This window comes from Fundulus heteroclitus, unplaced genomic scaffold (genome assembly GCF_011125445.2).
Source record: "Fundulus heteroclitus isolate FHET01 unplaced genomic scaffold, MU-UCD_Fhet_4.1 scaffold_99, whole genome shotgun sequence".
In the NCBI taxonomy this organism is placed as follows: domain Eukaryota; kingdom Metazoa; phylum Chordata; class Actinopteri; order Cyprinodontiformes; family Fundulidae; genus Fundulus; species Fundulus heteroclitus.
The window spans coordinates 483-23,468 of record NW_023397461.1 but is presented as its reverse complement, the minus strand read 5'-3'; the positions used below and the strand labels follow the sequence as shown (position 1 = coordinate 23,468).

The 22,986-nt window shown below is 41.5% G+C and overlaps 1 protein-coding gene across 1 annotated transcript; it reads right to left on the bottom strand.

Moving 5' to 3' along the window:
• Positions 1 to 1,801: 1,801 nt before the first annotated feature.
• On the bottom strand, positions 1,802 to 22,744 carry LOC110368332. Its single transcript, XM_036135100.1, has 63 exons — positions 22,658 to 22,744; positions 22,346 to 22,522; positions 22,004 to 22,212; positions 21,806 to 21,900; positions 21,669 to 21,694; positions 21,478 to 21,499; positions 21,355 to 21,382; positions 21,141 to 21,225; positions 20,892 to 21,038; positions 20,597 to 20,808; positions 20,398 to 20,501; positions 20,189 to 20,307; positions 19,914 to 20,081; positions 19,508 to 19,707; positions 19,299 to 19,411; positions 19,060 to 19,166; positions 18,748 to 18,924; positions 18,406 to 18,614; positions 18,208 to 18,302; positions 18,071 to 18,096; positions 17,880 to 17,901; positions 17,757 to 17,784; positions 17,543 to 17,627; positions 17,294 to 17,440; positions 16,999 to 17,210; positions 16,800 to 16,903; positions 16,591 to 16,709; positions 16,316 to 16,483; positions 15,910 to 16,109; positions 15,701 to 15,813; positions 15,458 to 15,564; positions 15,184 to 15,354; positions 14,892 to 15,097; positions 14,718 to 14,818; positions 14,482 to 14,606; positions 13,824 to 13,979; positions 12,945 to 13,150; positions 12,729 to 12,814; positions 12,479 to 12,606; positions 12,230 to 12,355; positions 11,942 to 12,132; positions 11,771 to 11,862; positions 11,373 to 11,503; positions 11,101 to 11,225; positions 10,873 to 10,999; positions 9,476 to 9,688; positions 9,151 to 9,321; positions 8,505 to 8,651; positions 6,891 to 6,940; positions 6,658 to 6,790; positions 6,484 to 6,566; positions 6,253 to 6,379; positions 5,904 to 6,094; positions 5,474 to 5,564; positions 5,242 to 5,362; positions 4,915 to 5,096; positions 3,979 to 4,134; positions 3,757 to 3,890; positions 3,527 to 3,660; positions 3,354 to 3,448; positions 2,917 to 3,172; positions 2,359 to 2,412; positions 1,802 to 2,265 (listed from the first exon to the last, which is right to left on the bottom strand). Exons 1-63 carry the CDS (start codon positions 22,742 to 22,744, stop codon positions 2,162 to 2,164), a joined length of 8,124 nt encoding a protein of 2,707 aa, XP_035990993.1. The 3' UTR covers positions 1,802 to 2,161.
• Positions 22,745 to 22,986: the final 242 nt, after the last annotated feature.

Sequence of the window (22,986 nt, the reverse complement as noted above, 5' to 3'; positions counted from 1 at the left end):
AATGCACATATAATCCAGAGATTTATCCAGGATGTAGTCATTTGAGCCCCTGGCATCAGCAGACCTTAAATGGCTCTCACTGAAGACGGCGTTCCTTTTGACGATGGTTTCCGCAAAGCGTGTGGGTGAACTGCAGGCTCTCTCGATGGCCGAGCCCTTCTGCCGGTGGAATCCTGATGGCTCAGATGTTACACTGTGGCCTGACGCAGCATTTATTCCTAAGGTGTCACTGGCAGCAGGCGGTAACCAGCTACTCCATCTTGCTCGGTTGGACACTGTGCCCTGTCCGTGCCCTTGAGGCATATATCAACGCCACGGCATCCTTCCAAAAAACAAATAGCGTTTTTGTTTGCTACGCCTGCTCACGGAAAGGTCAGGCACTTTCTAAGCAGCGACTGGCACACTGGGTTGTGGATTTGATCTCCAAGGCTTATGCCTTGCAGGACCGGCCACTGCCGGCAGGAGTGAAGTGCCACTCTACAAGGGGCATGTCCACATCGTTTGCTGCCATGACTGGGGTGCTGTTGGATGTTATATGCTGTGCGACCTCCTGGAAATCACCTAGTACCTTTACTCAATTTTACAAGGTGAATGTGGCTGCGCCCCATCCCCTTCAAGGAATTCTGGAGCAGCATACATTTACATCACATTAGGTGGATGTCCCTTGAATGTTGCCGATTCATCATGACCTTGTTGACATAAGTCATCCAGTGCTTGAAGCACTGCCTCTGGCGGTCAGTAGGGATGAAATAGAACGAAAGTTACTGCTGTAACTACGGTTCTATGAATCCCGGATGACCGCCAGAGTGCTTGGTCCCTCGGAATCTCTGCTTTTCACAAGAAGATTGAGGGATTGAATGCCGGGTGCCACGTGACTATATAGAGTCACGTGGGTCCCCGGCAGGTCACAGGTGACTTTGTTGTCAATAGTACTCGACCTACGTATGCGCAAGAATGATCATTCACTACTTGAAGCACCGCCTCTGGCGGTCATCTGGGATTCATAGAACCATAGTTACAGCAGTAACTTTTGTTATTCATACCTCTTTCCTGCTGTTAAGAAAAATATCCCAGGCTTAAGGTATGTCTCTCCCCCCCCCCCGTTGCTGGGTAAGATAACACATGAAGGTTTATTGCCGGAGAGGATGGGTCAGAAAGAGAGTTCCTTTGTTCGAAACAGATTCCTCCTTCTCCTGAAAAAACATGGGATGGTCTCACCCTTAAAAAGATGTGTTCAGACTTGTGACAGTTAGACAGACTTTCTGCATCACCATGAGGGCACCATATAATGAACACTACAAATGGTAATATAATACTCTTTCTCCATATTTAATTTCTAATAAATTAAATATGCATATTACAATGTTTTACCTCTGATCAATGTTTTCGCATTTATTGTCAAATCTTAAACTGGGGTAAAAATGGGCCTTCAGTAGTGAAGCAGGATTAGGCCAATACTACATAATTAACAATACCCAGGCTTAAAATATGTTTCTATTTGGAAATGAGATAGGTACCTCCTTGAATGTAACAGAAAATTATTTATTTTAAAATTATTTTTGCTGGTTTTTATAAGCCTATCAAAAAAACATAGAACGTTGATTCCTGTGTTTTCTTCCTTCTGTTCAGTCATAGCAGCATCCCTTTACAATGCTCTAAAATGTACTGCTTCTATAGATACTTTACATACGTTTTATATCACGTTTTTTAAGTGGATTTACAACCAAACTATGTCACATGCTTGAGGTTTTGTAAGATTTATGTCACATTAGAAACAGAGGCACACAAAATGTTTGTGTTCATAAGCATTTATTTATTTATATATTGTGTACATATTCAAAGTACAGAGAGAAAATAATTATATTTTATTAAAAGATAACTAATTCATGTATATCATGATTTATCATTGTTTATGCACTTTATTTAATTATTATTTAATTTAATTTCCACAAATTTTTATTTAAACGTTTAAAGATTTCATTGATTTTTTTAGAGACAAATCAGTAACATGATGCTAAGATAGAAGGATAGTAAAGAGTTGAAAATGAATTAAAATTAAGCATGTTTTCTACATGTGAATAAATAAAACAGCTAGTAATAATAACTCAACTATGTGAACTTCTTGGTTAAACCCCCAGGATAGTTGCTGCAGAGGGGCTGTTTAGGCTGGTTGTAGTAGTACTTGTAGAACAGCCGAGAGCAGAGCTACCAGGAGAACAGAGGCTGGTGATTTTGCAGACTCCAGGAAACCACTTGTGGTCGCAGCTGAAATCAAACACAGACCATTTAGAACAGAGTTTCTTACATAAGCCATATTTTTAAATGAAGCAAAACAAACTGAAGGTCAAGCACACTCACATTGTGAAGGTGGTGGTGTGCTTGATGGGGGCGTATTTGAACTGTCTCCGTTTCCTAAAAATAAGAATTAGGTTTGTTAGACGGTGGCATGTTGATGTAGAGAAACAGTCAAATCTACATGAGGCCTAAGACACAACACCATTAAACCATTAGCTCAGAAAGAAAAATCTTTGCTTAATGCAGAAAGGTTCATTACAATAGTAGCTGTCTGATCACTTTGAGCCGAAACATGAGAAGTCTAATATTTCCGTAGCTGCTGAAGCTCAGGTAGCTTCAGCAGCTGGAAACAAAAAAAGTTCAATACAGAAATCCCACTGCTGATTGTCAAAATCAAATGATTCAGACACACTTCTTTCATAATAAATGTTAATGAAATGCTTTTCATTTCTTCACACATTTCAAAAATGTTCCAGCCACCATGTTAGCTTGGTAGGACATCTTGGCTGAAGTTCTGATCAACACTGAGCCTCATTTATACTGTTTTTAATTCTAACTGGAGAGAAGGAATTTCTTAAACCCCACCAGAACCACATATAGAACGAAAACATCATATTTTACCCTGTGTCACGGTGCCATTTGTAATATTAGTGCCGCCTGTAGTATTCTGGCCTGTCATGTTGGTGGCGGTTGTGTTTGAGCTAGGTGCTGGCGTGATCGGGTCTGCTCTGCCACCTAACAGGCCCAGATTCAGCGTATCCAGGTCAGACTGTAGCTGCTGGGTCACCCAGGTCTGAACCACAGTGTCATTCTCAAACAGCTTCAGATCTGGTAGATTTTCCCCCATGAGACCTCGGACGTCTGTCACCGTCAAACCCTGTTAGAAAAAGCAGGAACAGGAAGACTGTTTGCCTTTCGGTGCCAAGAGTCTTTAATTTTACCACACAGATAATGCAATAATGCTTGAGAGTGTTGGCCACTAAAATCACATCTCATCCTCAGAAACTACTTAGGCATAAACCACTTTTTCTGGTTTTGCTTTCTTCATGTAAACTTACAGATATCACATCTTTATCCAGACTCGTTAAAGTGTTGACATCCATGTTGATGTTCTGTGTTGATAACGTGACAATGTCTGCTCGAGGCGCTCCGCCTGCCAACAGGTAATAAGAAGGTTACCGGACTGAACTCTACTCGGACGGATAACTAGACAGTTAGCATGAAGGCTCACCGAGATAGCCTTTAACCAGGTTGTAAAAGATAACAGGATTATCCCGATGGATGCTGAAGGAGCTGTTGCTGATCTCATAGAGGACTCTCTTCTGCTCAGCTGAACACGATGCCACATTAAGAAGCTTGGCGTTTCTGACAAGAGTGAAGATAAAGATGCACTCAGTGAAGCTGTAACAGCAGACATGTCATGCTAGATATGCTTATTTATTTATTCATGCTGACACCAACCCAATACTGTCTGATGTGATGTTCTGCAACATGCTGGTGTCCAATGAGCAAAGGTTGGAGTCAATAAAGTTCAGCTCCCTGCTGCCCAGGGAATTTCCAGAGGTGTTCAGGTACTTGGTGATGATTTCTTTGCTCTAAATATAACATGAAGAAAAACACATCTAGAGACCAAACTACAGCCAAACGAATGTTTTTGTAGTGTTTACTGTCCATCTGCTGTACCTTTGGCTTTTCCCAGGGTCCATTTTCAGGGTCCATGAGAGCTGCCAAGGTGTCCAGGCTAGTGATGTTCCATCTAGAGATGTCATCAAGTGTTGCTGCGCGAGATACGGAGGCAAGCATCTGTACTTCCTGGTCAGGAACTCCAGTGGGGAAGGACTGGAAGTACAGAGATTAGTACAAAATATGTTAAACAAACACTGAATTTAGAGGTTAAATGCTTTATTCTCATCTTTAAAACGGGAGTACACCAAATGCTGTCTTTAAACTAATTTGTGATAACCAACAAGACTTTGTACTACTTTTAGAAAATTTACAAAGATTTTGAGCACAACCTGCAGCTTAACAACCTCTTTCACTACGAGCTGCCCTTTTTTCAGGGCCCCATGTAACCCCTGGGTGCAAATTCATGCATGCACACATGAGTGGACCCTATACATGCAAGACATGTTCACACTCATGCCTACACACGTATACATGCCAAGGTCAAAAAGAAAACTTCTCTCAATATTTCTTCAGGAGGCTGCGTCTGTCTTTTCATCTTTGTGAGCAGTGAATATAAATGCAGGCAATCCAGGTTTCAATATTTATATTCAAGGTGAGATATAATAAACACAGAATTAATATTTCTGTTAATGGATTTTAATGTCATAAAATTCATAACAGGCAGACACATGCCATGCATCTGGACAGTCTCAACATTTAAGCCTAAGGGCCCAAAGGGTGGAGGAACGCTGGTTTTTATCTACTCAGCTTTTGGCACCCCTGAATGTTTCAGGAGAATTACAATAAAGTCTGTAAAAGCTTTTCTGTGCAACATAAAGAGTTGTGCCTAAAATAATTTGGGAATCTCTGCACCAGCACATGGGGAGGCATAAAAAAAAGTGGATGTCTGAGACTTTATTCTCTTTATAAAAGTAAAAGATGATTCCATAGTACCTGGTTGAGTTTGTTTAGAATGACTTTTTGGTAGCCGTCATCATCCACTTTCTGGCAGATGGAGTTGAGGTTGTCTTTTAGAACGGGGACGTCCAGGCAGAGGTCAAACTGCAGCAGATCGTAGCCAAAGGGGAAAGACGGGTCGCTAACGGTCACCTGGGTGATGTTGCCCTCGGTGCATCCTTTTAGAAATGAAAAAGAGAAAGCAAGGGTTTGATTTGCAGAGGAGGCATTCCAACTTGTGTAATTGAATAATTTGCTGTGTAATATTTTTTTTTTTCTGTATTGAAGTCTTGGTTTCAGTAGCTGGTTTCTAAAGCTATTTACCTGCTCCTCGCTTTGTTAATCGAGGGTTGATCTCTTTAAACAGCTTCTTGAGCTTCTTCTTCTGTGTTTTTTCTTTCCTTAAGTTGGGCATGAACCTCTTAAGGAACCTTTTCTTTGTAGGCTGACAAGGTAGAAATATAAGAAAGTCAGTACTCTCGTGCAAAGAGAAATGAGTTTAATTTGTTAAATTCTGTAGTGCATTGATATCACATCTCAACAGCATAAGACTTACTGCCTTGAACTGGCTCCAGATCGATCCTGTTAAGTACAAAGGAAGAGTCCCAAGGCTCTCCAGTGTCTGTTGGTTCCAGCTTGTTACATCTCTGTAAATCAAGATGTTTAAATATGACAAAAACATCCAAATAAAAGTTATCATCTAGAAAACAATGAAGCCAGAGAAAAAAATGTTTGTTTAACCAGCAGCTGATCACTGTTGGCTCCATTGGGTCCTTTGTGTTGTTGTGTACAACAATGACCACGTAAGTGTTTGCTGCCACTTTGCAGAGACTCTAACATCAGTGTTCCGTATTTTAAGGCTTTTCTAAATGGCAGAGCCCTCTTATCAACAAACATCCCTTTATCCCAATTCATATTAAAATTAAGGACAAAAGCAATTCACTAATTTCTCATACGAACTAAATAAGAGGATTCAGCTTTTGTACCCGTATTTTGTCTTCCCAGATAGCAGCAGTGTTTCCACAGCAGCCACTTGGCCGTCAGAGAGATCTTTGCAGGCCTTGAGGTTTTCCAGGATGAGAGGATCTGAGTTCTCGATGTCGGATCTTTCCAGGCTGCAGGCCATGTTCCCCAGGACCTCCACGTTGTCTCTGCTGAGGCGGGGGCCACTGATCCCCTAAAACATGACAGCCAGGTTATCAGTGAAGCTCTTTACTATACATACAGTAATTGGTAGCCTACAGGTAATGTTTTCTACTATAAAGTAACATATTATGGTAGGGAGACTGGCATAGAAATGTTTTTATAATGGTTCTTGATTTTACTGGGACTCACCAAGCAGTTCTTGGCTTCACTGAACTTCTTTGGGCCCTTGTTCAAGATACCAGAGGCTACAGTGAAGTCTGCAGCACCCAGTGCAGAAAAGTAGGACCCGCAGTTTCCTTTCTGGACATCCTGAATGCTGTAGTGCATTGATACACAACATATTTAGTACAAATGTCTCGTTTACAAGCAAGTGACACAATAATGCTGTTGAGACGGCCAAATGCTTGGAGAAAGACTCACTTCAAGTAGAGAAGCATGTCTGAAGGATAATCTGTGAAGTTCAGAGAGAGGTCGTCACGGAGCAGGTTGTACATGCAGGTCAGCTGGAGGGAATCATATGAAAAGATTTACAACTCTGAAATGTGTGAACTCAGCTTTACTTCAAGTGCCTTGGTAATTTGCAACAGATCTTACCTGTGGTTCCTTCAGCTCCACCTTAGCCCTGCCTTTCCTTGGCCTACATGCACGGATCAACTGTTTGAATCGGGGTTTTCCTGTTTTCCTAACCGCACCGCATGTGAAGCCTTGCAGCACAGATGAAGAAAGCCTGAATGAAGAAAAGGAAAAGCCCAGACAATTGTTACACCTTATAAAGTCTCGGGAAAAATACATACCTAACGACAAAGTTGGTAAGATTGTTCACTCACTGCTCAGAGTCGAAATTTGTCTCAGCTACATTTGCAAAAAACAAGCTGGCCTATAAAAGGAAGGGAAAAAAAAGACAATGAAATGTTAGTCATCTGTTTTGAAATGTGAAAAGCAAGAAATTAAATTCAGGTTTGGTTGAGTAAACAAGAGTTATTAAATTAAACATAATAACTCTTTACCTTTTACTGATTCAATAAGTATTGGGTTTGTAAAATTGCGCGTATGTACACTTTAGTCAAGAAAAAATATACAACTGTTATTTTTTTGTTTACTTCAGTCAGTAGTAAACAAATAATGTTCAATTTCTTAAATTAACTTGCTTTTATTATGTTTTAAAAAAAATAAATAAAGTGGAACGTTTAAAGCTGACTGGATATTGAATTATTTTCAATGACTAAAGAAGTATACACAGCCATGGTGTTACCTGAATATAGAGATTAAACAACAATAAACACTAGCAAGCGATTAATGTTGATGTTTAGACATTTTTTCCATTATTCTGAGGTCATAAATAAGAATAAAACGCATTTAAACCACTTTGGACGTGTTTGGACTTCGACAGCGTAGTGTCCCAGCTGCACCTGAATGCAGCACGGTGGCCGTTGGGGAAATGCGGAGGTTTGTCCTGCAGGACGTCCAGAGTTTGTGCTGACTGGGTTCTGCCTGCATTTGGACCTTGGCTGAGCTTTCTCCAGAACCAGAACCAGAACCAGAACCTAGTTTCCGCTCCGTAATTCAGGTCAGTGCCTCTTATTGCGGTTTGGTTCTGGTTCGGTCCACCTTTCTCTCTCTCGAAGTGAACCGGATCGTTCAGAGCCAGTAAGTGGACCGTTACATTTGAGGAGGGCTATGAGGTTTAAACATGTGTATAAATTTGAAACATCATGTTGGAAGGGCCGGACGGGCCGGCTCGGGTCCATTAGAGCGACCTGCAGAACTGTTCGACCACCTTCAGGCATTTTTTCACTTATGTCACCTTTGCACGTTTCATTTAGATTGTTTAGATTGATCTGATCTCTTTTAAACCGCGTTTCTTAGGTAAATTGACTTTGGCTGAAAGCTTGTGGCTTAGACAAGGCTCTTAATCACCGCGGCTAAAATGATAAAGAACCAAGTAATGTTTTTTAAAATACATATATAATAACAAATGGAGATTTGAGCAGTTTTCTGAATTTACACAGCGGAATGACACTAAAAACACCATTGATATTTTTTAAGATCAATCTTTAGATCAGGTTTTCTTGTCATTAGGTGGGAAACTGTGCTGCTTTTCTTACATCATTTCCGCAAGTATCAACATCCCATAAAAAAATCCATCCTCTTTTTTTTTTGTCTTTAAAACCTAATAAAAATTAAAGGACAACAAATCTCCTATAGTAGATATTTATCAAAACTGAAACGTTTTCATGTAGCTCTAAGCGAGTTTTGATGCGGTGGACTGAGGGGATAAATGGCTCTGTGGATGGAACAGCTTGCAGACGCCTGGGTTAGAGAGTAACCCTAACCCTACAATAACTTTACCACCATTTAACCCTGAAGGCCTCAACATGGGCGTCTTCATCCCGGGTCAATCGGTCATCTATTCTGCAGTTATAACAGGAAACAGCTCTGACCTGGTCTGATGTCCACTTCTTGTTGTTGATCACACTGATGTCTGCGGTCCCCTCAGCAAAGACCAGCAGGGAGGGTGGGATCTCAGCTGCTAAGGCGTCAGGGACGTTCTGCACCACTTTGGCTGGACTGGTGTCCACAGAAATGATCTGGTGAGCAGAAACATGCATGAGACTAAAGATAGATAGATAGATAGATAGATAGATAGATAGATAGATAGATAGATAGATAGATAGATAGATAGATAGATAGATAGAAAGAAAGATCTATTTGTCATTGTGTATGCACAAAGTGCGTACACAACAAAATTTCGTTTGCATACAGCTTGAAAAATCACAGTAAATTGCACTAATTTTCAGGATAAAGATGCAGCAGCGATTTATGTAAACGACTGAAACGTAAAACATGCCCTCACTGCACAGCAGCACACAGGCTGACTTTCATCATTAATGTGATCATTGTTACAGACTTTGTTTTAAAATCCAACAAATGTAGCACTGCTTTAAACATTAGAAGAAGATGAAGAGAACATTTAACCCATCCCTCACGGAGCAGTGGCTGATATTTCTGGTTTTAATCCCACTTTGCTCTGGAAAGATGCTGATGGAGGAATGTGGTCAGGCTTTATTCTAAAGGTTGAACCTTCACCTTTCTGATAAAAGTCTCCTGGACGACTTTTGGGGCCGCCAGCATGTTGGAGACCAGCAGTGGGTTCTTGGAGGCGGTGAGTAATTCAGCAGCTGAGATCTTGTCCATTAACGCTGAAGGAACTCCAACTACAAGAGTACCCAGGGACTCCAGGGAGGCAGAGCTGGTGATCTGTCGGTCATATTTCCGTCCATTAAAACAACTGTTTAGGAACTGGAACCTGATTCTAGACAACTTCCTATCAAATCAAGTCTTTTTTTACAAGTACTTGATAGAAGAAATAACTAAAGACGTGTGATAATTGCGTGTAACGTCTGGCCCGTACCTGAAAACCTGAAGAGGTGATGGAGCGTATGATGGTGTTGGCCTGGTCCTGTCCCCAGGTGGTCACTGAGCCCAGAGTGGACAAAGAGGAAAGCAGCGCTCCAGGAGGCGCTGAGAGGATCTGGCTGTTTGTCAGGCCTGAAGAGGCACTTCCCAGATCCTGGAACGTTTGCGCTGTGACGGTCTTGATGTTGGATGCCAGGGCTGCAGAAATCTGCAGGACGCAACAGGCATTGTTTATGGCAGTGGACTAAGGTTCTGGTCACATCGACCCTCCACACCATCATGTATTATCATATAGAAATGCTTCATGTAAACCTTTTACGTCAAATTGTCCTGTTTTTAGTACTTTTACCATTAATACAACAGGTAATATTCAACATACTGTTGTATAAATTATCCTTTGGTGAACAGATCAGCATGGCAACACCATCTGAACCTTTATATGGACCCAGATTTTCAGATAGGGTATTCTACTGTAAAGTTATTGCATCAGTGAGCAAACCCAAGAACACAGTGGCCATTATTATTTCAATTAAATTACAACACTTGCATTACAATCGACAAGTTTTTTCATATTTTATGTTGTCAATGTTTGTTTAGTTGTTCTGACAGCAACACACCATGACGTGTGTAAAGGAGGTCTCGATCACAATGGGTCTTTTGCCTGGTTAAATAAAGGTTTAATAATCAAAAAAATTATGGAAAGCTGCTATAGAGGATATTTGTACTTCATCTTGTTTTCCTACATCCCATCAGTAGGATCAACTAATTGCTGCATACCAGAAAAACAGAAATCTTAAAAACGACGTGGGCTACATTGATAACTGGAGAACTTTCTGGGGAAAACCTGGTCTGATCCGGAGAGACGGCATCCATCCTACTTTGGATGGTGCTGCTCTTCTTTCTAGGAATCTGGCCGGATTTATTAGTTCTCCTAAACGCTGACAACCCAGGGTCCAGACCAGGAAGCAGAGCCGTAGTTTAACACACCTCTCTGCAGCTTCTGTACTGTTACCCACCCATTATCCTATTGAGACGGTGTCTTTCCCACAGCCAAAACTTAACAGATCAAAAACTGATCTAAAAGGAACAAATCATAAAAATCTAATAAAAATCAATACGACTCACCCTGAACCAAAAAATAAAACAATTAAATGTGGTCTATTAAATATAAGGTCTCTCGCTCCAAAGACCTTGTTAGTTAATTAAATTATTTCCGATAATCAGATTGATTTATTTTGTCTCACAGAAACCTGGCTACAAGAGGACTATGTTAGTATAAATGAGTCAACTCCCTCCAATTATTTAAATTTCCACATTCCCAGATCTTTGGGAAGAAGAGGAGGAGTAGCACTGAGCAGAACCTCTTTGTGTGAGACCTTCAAGATCTAGTACCTCAGGATCTCTTGTTCCATTGCAGAAAGTCTTCAGCTTGTCCAAGATGGCCATCGTATCATCTTCATTAAGAGAAGAAAATACAGAGCTTGGGATGTCCGAGGAGCACAACAGAGAGCCTGGAAGCCTGAAGGAAAGGTGACGTGTTAGAGGATTTCAACAAAGTGACTGAAACTGGTTCTCTCATTTATTAAATAACATTTCTTCATTAAACTGATGGATAATTACATCAGGAGTCCAAAGGATGGGTTCAACTCAAAAAGCTGGATGATATAGTAGTTTGTTACGTCCTGTGGGATGGCTGTGTTATTAAAGAGCTCCAGATTAGCTTTATCCTCCAAGAACACCTTGATCTTAAAAAAAAAAAAAAAAAAACATGTAAAACAGGCGAGAGAAATTCAAACAAAACCTGCTGGATCTCACTGGTCTGGTGATCAGCTGTAAAATTCAGAGTTCTATTGTTTATCAAGACGTTTCACATAAAGATTTTGAGGAAATACCTGAGTGGTGTTGACAAAGCTGGTGAGATCGTCCAGAGTGATAAATGTGATAAAGCTGCCGATGTAGTTGACAAACCAGGAGGTAGAGTTCAGTTCTGGATCTCTTGGAACGTAGCATCTGACTCCAGAACCTGAGGAAAAACAGGGATTATCAATGTTGTAGGCAGCTGAATTCCCTGATGGTCCAGGATTATGAAGTAATAGATGTTCATTTGTTGGTCGATGTCGTACAGCACACAGAATCAAACAGTTTATGTCTTAAAGTCAGTGGTTAATCTTTCTATTTCCTAATGTTTGCTCTAGAATCCATAGACGCTGCTGAATCAAAAACATTATCAAAGCATAAAGGACTAGTTCAGACATCTGTGCCGCATCAGATCTTCACTCCAAAACCTCACCAGCGCTCAGGTAGCTCCTGATGCTGGTGTACACGTCTTCCCGACCAAACTCAGAGCTGTTGTAGGTGAAGTTATTTCCCATGAAAGACACCCTGAGGAACAGCAAACATTGGAAATGTAAATTCATGCAACCCTTTGTCGATGTTCTATCCATGCGAAACACCGACTTACAGCTTCTGGAAGGCGAGACATGAGGCGTTCTGGACCTGAGTAGAACTAATGAGCTCCTTGGTGAGGAACCTCAGGTAGTCCTTCAGGCGTAAGTTAAACCACAGATCAACCTCAGATCTGCTGCTGCTGCTCAGAGCCAAGGGCCACACACAGGGGAGGATGGTCCTCCTCACATCATCTGGGACGTCCTCCTGCAGGGGCACCCATTAATGACACGGTGAGGAGAACCCACACAGATTACCACTGAGATGATGCTACAAACATGTTAAACTGACGAGAGGGACATACCGACTGTAGGAAGGTGGCGGTGTTGTTGTAGTGGCTGAAGATGATGCAGACATCTGGACTGTTATTAATTACCCCCGGTTGACTGAGGAGTTGACCCAGTTCTGAGGTGCTGATGGTGTTTAGGAGCTGGAGAAGAATAAAAAGGTAACATGGTTTAAATCTCTGTCAGATACATCGCTTTCATCGTCACATACTCAAACTACACCAATCTTACTCTAGGTCTGTTTTCAGCAGTTAAATAATGTTCACCTCTGACTTGCGTGTCGGTGGCAGGAGAGAAATGAGCGTCGACACATCTGGAAAGCCGAAGCTGAGGAAGGTGTTCTTCAGGAAGAGGTAGAAGCTTCCACCGCTGTAGCACTTCAGCGGCGTTTGATCTGTTTTGCAATGTAAAATATAATATTTTACACCCACATGTGGAGCTAGAGTTCAGACGCTCTCCTGTCTTTTTAATCTGTTCTGGTAATTCGGGTGCTGTGCAACATTTTTAAAGACAAACCTTGGAGGATAAGGAGGATGTTTTTGTAGATCTCTGTTTTAGTGATGTTGCTGAGCGTTGTCTGTAGTGTGTCCAGAACGTTTAACCTAAATAAACATTGGTTGAATTCACCAGTTAGAATTTTTTTTTTACACAATTTCAAACAGAATTGTACAGCTGAAACACCGTTTTCTAATGTCCCGCAAACTCTCGTTTGGATGGTAAATAAACTCTTACATCTCCTGGCTGATGACACAGCTCCTGTTTGCCGCGAGGCTGACAAAGCGGTTCACCAGATTTGGAGAGAGGTCAACGAGTAAAGGCTTCAGTCGCATCAGCCACTGCAGGAAGTCATCATCACCGACAGCTGCAAGATCCCCTCTGTCAAAGATCACGTGGAGGAAGGCAGATTTCACCTCCTGTGTGTAGTTCTCCGGCTGGGCCTGGTGGGAAATTTGCTTTGTGTGAAACAGAGCCGGCACCAGAATCAAACAAGCTGCTCATGGTGGTAAGTTAACTTATTGGGAAAAAACTAAGAATCATGCTTTTATTTCCAGCTTTAGAAACATTACAAGCTTAAAACACTACAAAACACAAGCGTAATATAATACTCAAGTGAAAGCAGTTTGTTTGTTGAAGCGAGAATTTTGAGCTGTTTTCCACCATCTTGTTGTGGATGATTGTATGTACGTAAAATAATTTTGATCAAAGCTCCCTGCTTGCACTGACTTACTATTTAACCATTTGTTCATGTGGCAACTTGCAGATACTAGTCACTTGAACTAGTTGAGATCTTTCATAGACTGAAAAGCGAATATTAAACACAACCAGGTACTTTAAATTCTCTTTCCCTTGCATTACAAATGAGATCTGATTTAAATTTAAGCAACATTAAGCATCTTAATAAAAAACATTGTGCCCAAAATATGAGATAAATTCAAAATTTATAATTGATATTACCATAAAAAACAAAGCAAACATTGTCTGATCTTAATCAGCTTTAGAAATTGTGGAGGTTTATACCTTGTGAAAAGCACCTGGATTCTCCCAAGACCATAATCACAAATAAACACAAATAATCACTGAGCAGAACATAAAAATCTATGATTTGTTTACCACAACTGCTTGTGAGAGTGAATCAAAGAAAGCAGCAAAGTCTGCTGGGTCGATGACCGTCGTGACTTTTGTGACATCTTGCGTTCCATTTAGCTGTGAGGGGATTGCTGCAAGCTCCTTCAGCTGACTGAAAGTGAGAAGATCCGCCACCTCAGCCTAGACACAAGAAGCCATCAATCAGTTTAAAAATACCTCAGCCATTCACGATCCGAACTGTTTGCTGCAGTTTAGCAGCAAACCTTTCATGATGGACATATCTTTTCTTTTAGACAAACAAGCCACTGCTGTTCTGGCAATTCTTATTATCAGCAGTAGATGACAGCGTGGCACATGTATGTACCCAAACCCTTTCCCATAAATCCCCTACATCTGATTAATACTATCCCCTTCATGCTGAAAGGTGTTGTTGGTACTAACCTCAAATATTAAAATAAAAATAGATGATCATATCTCATTAACATTATAACTTCATACTACAGATAATGATAGCCATAAAAAATATTTTGTCTATTTACTCTTCTGATTTAGACCCAATCAAATGCATCAATATATGGGTCAAAAAGCAAACCTTTGGGAGGAATGTAATCACCTTATTTTTACCATGTGTTTAAAAATCATTGTAAATATGGTAATTCCAGGACTAAAATGCAATACTTACTCCTTTAAAATCTTTCTTTAAGGACAGAAAATCCTCAAAAGAGGCTTGAAAACGGAACCGACCAAAATATTCCTGAAGCCAGTCTCTGTCAGTAGTGTCAGTCCCAGAGTCGACACAAGAGAATCCTAAACATCAAATGATCAAATGGTTAAATTCTATTGAACATGAATCGCAATATAATGCATTTCATAGAGTCCAGAAAATCCAAAGTTACTATGTTATTAAAAAGAGTTTACCGGAGGACAACTGGCCCTTGAGATAGCTCAATGCGAACTTTAGAAACCCCTGGTTCTGTGCCTCAGACAGTTGGCTGAATACGTTGTTGAATCCTTTCATACTGAATAGAGAAAAATGTGTTAATTCAGTATACTGCTAGAAAAGAAGGAAGATGGGCTTGAAGTTTCACTCACATTTGTTGATAGGAGCTGCAGGAGATGTTTCTTGGAAGGACTTCAAATGTTGTTGAGTTGGCACTTGGGAGGAACAATGGAAGGTAAACCTGGAACCATAACCTGAAGCCCTCAGAGTTTAGAAGGTGGAATTTTGGCACGAGTGCTGTTATTGTTAAATTTAACACATTTTCACGCACGCTGGGGGTGACAACAGTCACGTTAGGCTGAAATGGAAAGAAAGGGAAGTTGAGCAAGATTACAGATTGACTGAAAAAAGCCAAAATATATAAATGAGAGACACTGGTCTTACCTTTGAAAGGCCATCAACAAAGACATTAAAGAAAGACTGCAGGTCTTCCAGAGAAGCTGATGCAGTGAAACGTTTGAATACAGCTATGACCAGGGTGGCATTGGAAAGATTGCTCGGTTCAAGGAGAAACTCAGCTTTTTGTCCAGAAGAAACTGAATTCAGTATAGTTGTCTGTCATATCAAAAGATTTAAGAAGAAAATGGTAAATTAACAGATTTATCCTTGTGACGGTGCAAACATTTTAACGGTCCTTAAAAATTAGTTATAAAATTACCTGAGAGAGGTTGAAGAAGTTGAGCTCAGAATACGTTGTGTATTGAGAAAATGGACCCAGGTTTGTTTCAACCCATTGGGCATCATTGTCGATTCCTTGCCTGCAAACTGAGGCACATATACACACATTTAAACTTCTCTGTATTCAAAGGATTTTGTCCATTTTTTGTTTTAATTATTTTCATTTCTTAGCCTATAACAAAGCCTTGGCAAAGTGAACACGATGTTAATATGGGAGACGTACCTGGTAGGTTGATGACAGCAGCAGAGTCTTTCAGGTATTTGAGTAAAACATCTGCAATGGCTTGTAGTCTTTGCTGAGGTATGGCAGAGACAACCTTGCCCACCCCACTCACACTGCAAAGATTGGAACAAGTCTTTCAGACACAGTCCCTTAAGAGTACTCTGCAGCTTGGAGCATTCAACTCTGGCTGTTCTTAAAATACAACTCACATGACATGATAGTTTGTGCAGTTCACGCCGGTAGTTACACCTTGGAGCATTTGTGGAGTGAAACTTGGAAGGACAGGGACCAGTTTGATGTGGAACCAAGCAAAAAAGTCCTTTTCAGTGAACTTTGGGAAAGATGGACTGATGATGATGTAGGTCCTGTTCATAATGCGATCCCTCACGTCAACTTGGAACTCGGGGACCTGGCAAAGTAGGACAAGAGAGCATCCAACACCACTAAGTTTCTCTGAAGCAAGTCCAACATACATTAGTTGTCCAAGCTTGCAAAAACAGTAGAACTGGATGAATTATTGCCATTTCATTATTTGGAGGCTACAAATCAGCTTTCATTGCCATTAGGTGCAGTTCCTAAAACAGGGATTCTTTGCCGCTTGATGGTGTAGCTTACCTTCTCCTGCTCTGTGAGCTTTGTAAAGAATTGATCCACGTTGTCAACGGCGTTTCCATCCTCCAGTCGGTCAAAGACTCGATCAATCAATTTGGTGTCATTTGAGATGTCTGAGCTCAGCAGTAACTGTGCTACCTGAGAGGGAGACAGTTCTGACAAGGCTTGGGCCTGCAAAGGTAGAAAACGAGAATTTAGGTAGACGTAACTTTAAAACTTCAGGGCAGAAATGTCTGTAGAGCCCCAAGACACCAAGCAACTTTTCTAGTTACACTCACACTGGAGAAGTTTGGATTGAGGGCTTGCAAATCCTCTATGCTTGCAAATTCAGAGAAATTTCCAAGGTTGGCTTGTAGCCAGAGCTGACTACCATTGGCAGATGACACACAGCCAGGGTCTGCAAAATGATAGGAAGTCAGAACCCTGCCTTGTTTAAACCACATGCAATCAAGACATTACCAAGGAGGACCTGGGAGCCTGCCTTTACCTGGCAAATCTTTTCTGGAAAGGAACGGTTGGATGAGATGAGTGAAGACTGTTTGCTTTCTCTTGTTGTCCATCAGTGGGCTTTGGTTGCTGAATGCTTCGATGCTGAAATTTGAGCAAAGGATTTTAACTTCAAAGCAATCTGCAGGTTTATTTCAGACAGTGTGTACGGTCATGCAGTAAGTCTGGCATCTACTTACACAATCTGGTATGTCTGGCAGCTGAAGTTGTATGAGCCAAGGCAGGAGAGGAAATTTGTTGACGGAGAGGCCAGGAACGGACGGAGCTCTGTCTGGAACCGACTTCTAATGGCATCCTCACTCTTCAGTTGATCCTGAGTGAGGGTTTTAACTACCACTTCTCCCAGAGCATCAAGAGAATTTGAATAGGCAGAGTTCATGGTGGTGGGGGCCTAGAAATGGGAGATAAATCAGTTGGATGTAGAAGTAACAGCAAAAAGCCTAGAGTATTTCGAATTGATTGCGTTGGATATACCATGGTGGCGAACAGTCGGAGAGCCTGTTGGAGCACGGAAGATGCTTTTTGGAAAAGAAGCTGCCAAACTTCCACCACATATGGTGCGTTACTTTCCACAGAGCATTTCAAGAGTGTGGCCAGGTTGGCTGCTGTGAGTTTTGTTGGCTAAAGAAGAAGAAAAGCAAACTTTGAATGTGTTGTTTTTCCCACAATATACTACAGCCAAGATCAAAATGTTGTCTTATAGCTTGCACATGAGCATCTTACCGTGGCACAGGCATGTTCAACGACAGTAAAATTGCACACGGCTGAAGTGGAATTGTCATCTTCCAGTGTTGTCTGGAGTTTGGAGCTGTGCAGAGTAATGAGAAAACATTGCAACCTTAGTTACACTTTGTAAACTTATTTGCTAAGTCAGCGTCATTTGCTAAGTCAGCGTCATTTGCTAAGTCAGCGTCATATACGATGGCCAGGCTCTTACCTGTCTACCCCAGAGCAGATTAGCATTTCTGTAAAAAACAACAGATTTGTGCGTCATATGATGGTATTTGACTAATTCGGCATTTTCATCAATTTCTAAACGAGCCATATTCAGCAGACTTACCATCAACATGTGTCTCTTTGCACTGAGGACAAACAAAGCAACAATTGTTAGATTAGTCGTAAAAGCTTCTCAAAAGGAGAAAACATTTGTATCATTACTGTTACAATTGAAATGCAGAACAATTTAGTCCTTTAAATGTACATGGCATGGTGTAGATATTCTGTGTAATACACTGTTGAACCTGGGCTTACCTTGAAAGAATCAAATTCTGCACAAGCTGTTGGAAAGAAAACAGAAAGTAGACATACCGTCAATATGTATTTTAAACTACCAGTGGTACTGGGCTTTTCTCAAGGTACTTGGTCAGCAAGGCATTCTCCACACAAACCTGGGAAGGTCTTCTGTAGTGATGCCAAGCTAGATCTCACGCTCTTTGAAATGTCCAGTGGCAGGAATTTCAGGCTTTGCATTAGACCAGTGACTCTGAAAAGGAGAAAACATTCATTATAGGGACAAGTATGGAATCATAGTTCGATATGGATCAAACCCAACAAATCAGATTCCTGTCTTAAGGGTCATGTCTTACATAGCTTTGTAGGATTCACAGCTGATGTTACTGGGTATCACCCGCAGGCTGTCAGGATGGATGCTTGCTATCACAGGAGACAGATAGACTTGGAACCAGAGCTCGTAGTCTTCTGCTTCAAAGGAGGCAAGTTTAGGAGCAAGGCTGTTCAAAGTCAGGTTTAAGATGGTCTCTCGTACAGCCACATTTTGGATGAAGGTTGTGTTTGTCTGCAAAGAAACAGATCCAAATTGTAGCTCAGGAGGAGTTTTTATTCCAATAAAATCCTGCAAAATGATCAGCGGGGTTTGCGGCAACAAGGACATTGGGACAAATGTGTCAAAGTTCCCGTTTGGCATTTACCTGCTGGAGAGTTGTTGTGAACTCTTGGAAAAACTGAGCGAGCTGCTCTGTATTCCCGGACTCTGTCAAGTTTGTGAGCACCTCCTTCACAAGGGTGGCGTCCTCCAAGGCACCGCTGTCTGGATCCGTTAGAAGCTCAGCTTTTTGGGTTGGTGAAAGAACGGTCAAAAGTGCTCCCTGGTGACAGAAAGAAGGAGAATATTTGAATTTCATTTCTCTTTGACCTGACACTCAAAGCCGTGTGTGGACCTGCCACAAAGTGGAGATTTTGTTCTTGCTTTTGCAGAACATCTACAGTAGGATGTCTCTTACCTGAGAGAGGTTGAAGAATTTGAGCTCAGAATACGTTGTGTATTGAGAAAATGGACCCAGGTTTGTTTCAACCCATTGGGCATCATTGTCGATTCCTTGCCTGCAAACTGAGGCACATACACACACATTTAAACTTCTGGGTATTCAAAGGATTTGTCCATTTTTTGTTTTAATTTTTTTTTCTAAGCCTGTAACAAAGCCTTGGCAAAGTGAACACAATGTTAATATGGGAGACGTACCTGGTAGGTTGATGACAGCAGCAGATTTTTTCAGGTATTTGAGTAAAACATCTGCAATGGCTTGTAGTCTTTGCTGAGGTATGGCAGAGACAACCTTGCCCACCCCACTCACACTGCAAAGATTGGAACAAGTCTTTCAGACACAGTCCCTTAAGAGTACTCTGCAGCTTGGAGCATTCAACTCTGGCTGTTCTTAAAATACAACTCACATGACATGATAGTTTGTGCAGTTCACGCTGGTAGTTACACCTTGGAGCATTTGTGGAGTGAAACTTGGAAGGACAGGGACCAGTTTGATGTGGAACCAAGCAAAAAAGTCCTTTTCAGTGAACTTTGGGAAAGATGGACTGATGATGATGTAGGTCCTGTTCATAATGCGATCCCTCACGTCAACTTGGAACTCAGGGACCTGGCAAAGTAGGACAAGAGAGCATCCAACACCACTAAGTTTCTCTGAAGCAAGTCCAGCATACATTAGTTGTCCAAGCTTGCAAAAACAGTAGAACTGGATGAATTATTGCCATTTCATCATTTGGAGGCTACAAATCAGCTTTCATTGCCATTAGGTGCAGTTTCTAAAACAGGGATTCTTTGCCGCTTGATGGTGTAGCTTACCTTCTCCTGCTCTGTGAGCTTTGTAAAGAATTGATCCACGTTGTCAACGGCGTTTCCATCCTCCAGTCGGTCAAAGACTCGATCAATCAATTTGGTGTCATTTGAGATGTCTGAGCTCAGCAGTAACTGTGCTACCTGAGAGGGAGATAGTTCTGACAAGGCTTGGGCCTGCAAAGGTAGAAAACGAGAATTTAGGTAGACGTAACTTTAAAACTTCAGGGCAGAAATGTCTGTAGAGCCCCAAGACACCAAGCAACTTTTCTAGTTACACTCACACTGGAGAAGTTTGGATTGAGGGCTTGCAAATCCTCTATGCTTGCAAATTCAGAGAAATTTCCAAGGTTGGCTTGTAGCCAGAGCTGACTACCATTGGCAGATGACACACAGCCAGGGTCTGCAAAATGATAGGAAGTCAGAACCCTGCCTTGTTTAAACCACATGCAATCAAGACATTACCAAGGAGGACCTGGGAGCCTGCCTTTACCTGGCAAATCTTTTCTGGAAAGGAACGGTTGGATGAAATGAGTGAAGACTGTTTGCTTTCTCTTGTTGTCCATCAGTGGGCTTTGGTTGCTGAATGCTTCGATGCTGAAATTTGAGCAAAGGATTTTAACTTCAAAGCAATCTGCAGGTTTATTTCAGACAGTGTGTACGGTCATGCAGTAAGTCTGGCATCTACTTACACAATCTGGTATGTCTGGCAGCTGAAGTTGTATGAGCCAAGGCAGGAGAGGAAATTTGTTGACGGAGAGGCCAGGAACGGACGGAGCTCTGTCTGGAACCGACTTCTAATGGCATCCTCACTCTTCAGTTGATCCTGAGTGAGGGTTTTAACTACCACTTCTCCCAGAGCATCAAGAGAATTTGAATAGGCAGAGTTCATGGTGGTGGGGGCCTAGAAATGGGAGATAAATCAGTTGGATGTAGAAGTAACAGCAAAAAGCCTAGAGTATTTCGAATTGATTGCGTTGGATATACCATGGTGGCGAACAGTCGGAGAGCCTGTTGGAGCACGGAAGATGCTTTTTGGAAAAGAAGCTGCCAAACTTCCACCACATATGGTGCGTTACTTTCCACAGAGCATTTCAAGAGTGTGGCCAGGTTGGCTGCTGTGAGTTTTGTTGGCTAAAGAAGAAGAAAAGCAAACTTTGAATGTGTTGTTTTTCCCACAATATACTACAGCCAAGATCAAAATGTTGTCTTATAGCTTGCACATGAGCATCTTACCGTGGCACAGGCATGTTCAACGACAGTAAAATTGCACACGGCTGAAGTGGAATTGTCATCTTCCAGTGTTGTCTGGAGATTGGAGCTGTGCAGAGTAATGAGAAAACATTGCAACCTTAGTTACACTTTGTAAACTTATTTGCTAAGTCAGCGTCATTTGCTAAGTCAGCGTCATTTGCTAAGTCAGCGTCATATACGATGGCCAGGCTCTTACCTGTCTACCCCAGAGCAGATGAGCATTTCTGTAAAAAACAACAGATTTGTGCGTCATATGATGGTATTTGACCAATTCGGCATTTTCATCAATTTCTAAACGAGCCATATTCAGCAGACTTACCATCAACATGTGTCTCTTTGCACTGAGGACAAACAAAGCAACAATTGTTAGATTAGTGGTAAAAGCTTCTCAAAAGGAGAAAACATTTGTATCATTACTGTTACAATTGAAATGCAGAACAATTTAGTCCTTTAAATGTACATGGCATGGTGTAGATATTCTGTGTAATACACTGTTGAACCTGGGCTTACCTTGAAAGAATCAAATTCTGCACAAGCTGTTGGAAAGAAAACAGAAAGTAGACATACCGTCAATATGTATTTTAAACTACCAGTGGTACTGGGCTTTTCTCAAGGTACTTGGTCAGCAAGGCATTCTCCACACAAACCTGGGAAGGTCTTCTGTAGTGATGCCAAGCTAGATCTCACGCTCTTTGAAATGTCCAGTGGCAGGAATTTCAGGCTTTGCATTAGACCAGTGACTCTGAAAAGGAGAAAACATTCATTATAGGGACAAGTATGGAATCATAGTTCGATATGGATCAAACCCAACAAATCAGATTCCTGTCTTAAGGGTCATGTCTTACATAGCTTTGTAGGATTCACAGCTGATGTTACTGGGTATCACCCGCAGGCTGTCAGGATGGATGCTTGCTATCACAGGAGACAGATAGACTTGGAACCAGAGCTCGTAGTCTTCTGCTTCAAAGGAGGCAAGTTTAGGAGCAAGGCTGTTCAAAGTCAGGTTTAAGATGGTCTCTCGTACAGCCACATTTTGGATGAAGGTTGTGTTTGTCTGCAAAGAAACAGATCCAAATTGTAGCTCAGGAGGAGTTTTTATTCCAATAAAATCCTGCAAAATGATCAGCGGGGTTTGCGGCAACAAGGACATTGGGACAAATGTGTCAAAGTTCCCGTTTGGCATTTACCTGCTGGAGAGTTGTTGTGAACTCTTGGAAAAACTGAGCGAGCTGCTCTGTATTCCCGGACTCTGTCAAGTTTGTGAGCACCTCCTTCACAAGGGTGGCGTCCTCCAAGGCACCGCTGTCTGGATCCGTTAGAAGCTCAGCTTTTTGGGTTGGTGAAAGAACGGTCAAAAGTGCTCCCTGGTGACAGAAAGAAGGAGAATATTTGAATTTCATTTCTCTTTGACCTGACACTCAAAGCCGTGTGTGGACCTGCCACAAAGTGGAGATTTTGTTCTTGCTTTTGCAGAACATCTACAGTAGGATGTCTCTTACCTGAGAGAGGTTGAAGAATTTGAGCTCAGAATATGTTGTGTATTGAGAAAATGGACCCAGGTTTGTTTTCAACCCATTGGGCATCATTGTCGATTCCTTGCCTGCAAACTGAGGCACATACACACACATTTAAACTTCTGGGTATTCAAAGGATTTGTCCATTTTTTGTTTTAATTTTTTTTTCTAAGCCTGTAACAAAGCCTTGGCAAAGTGAAACACAATGTTAATATGGGAGACGTACCTGGTAGGTTGATGACAGCAGCAGATTTTTTCAGGTATTTGAGTAAAAACATCTGCAATGGCTTGTAGTCTTTGCTGAGGTATGGCAG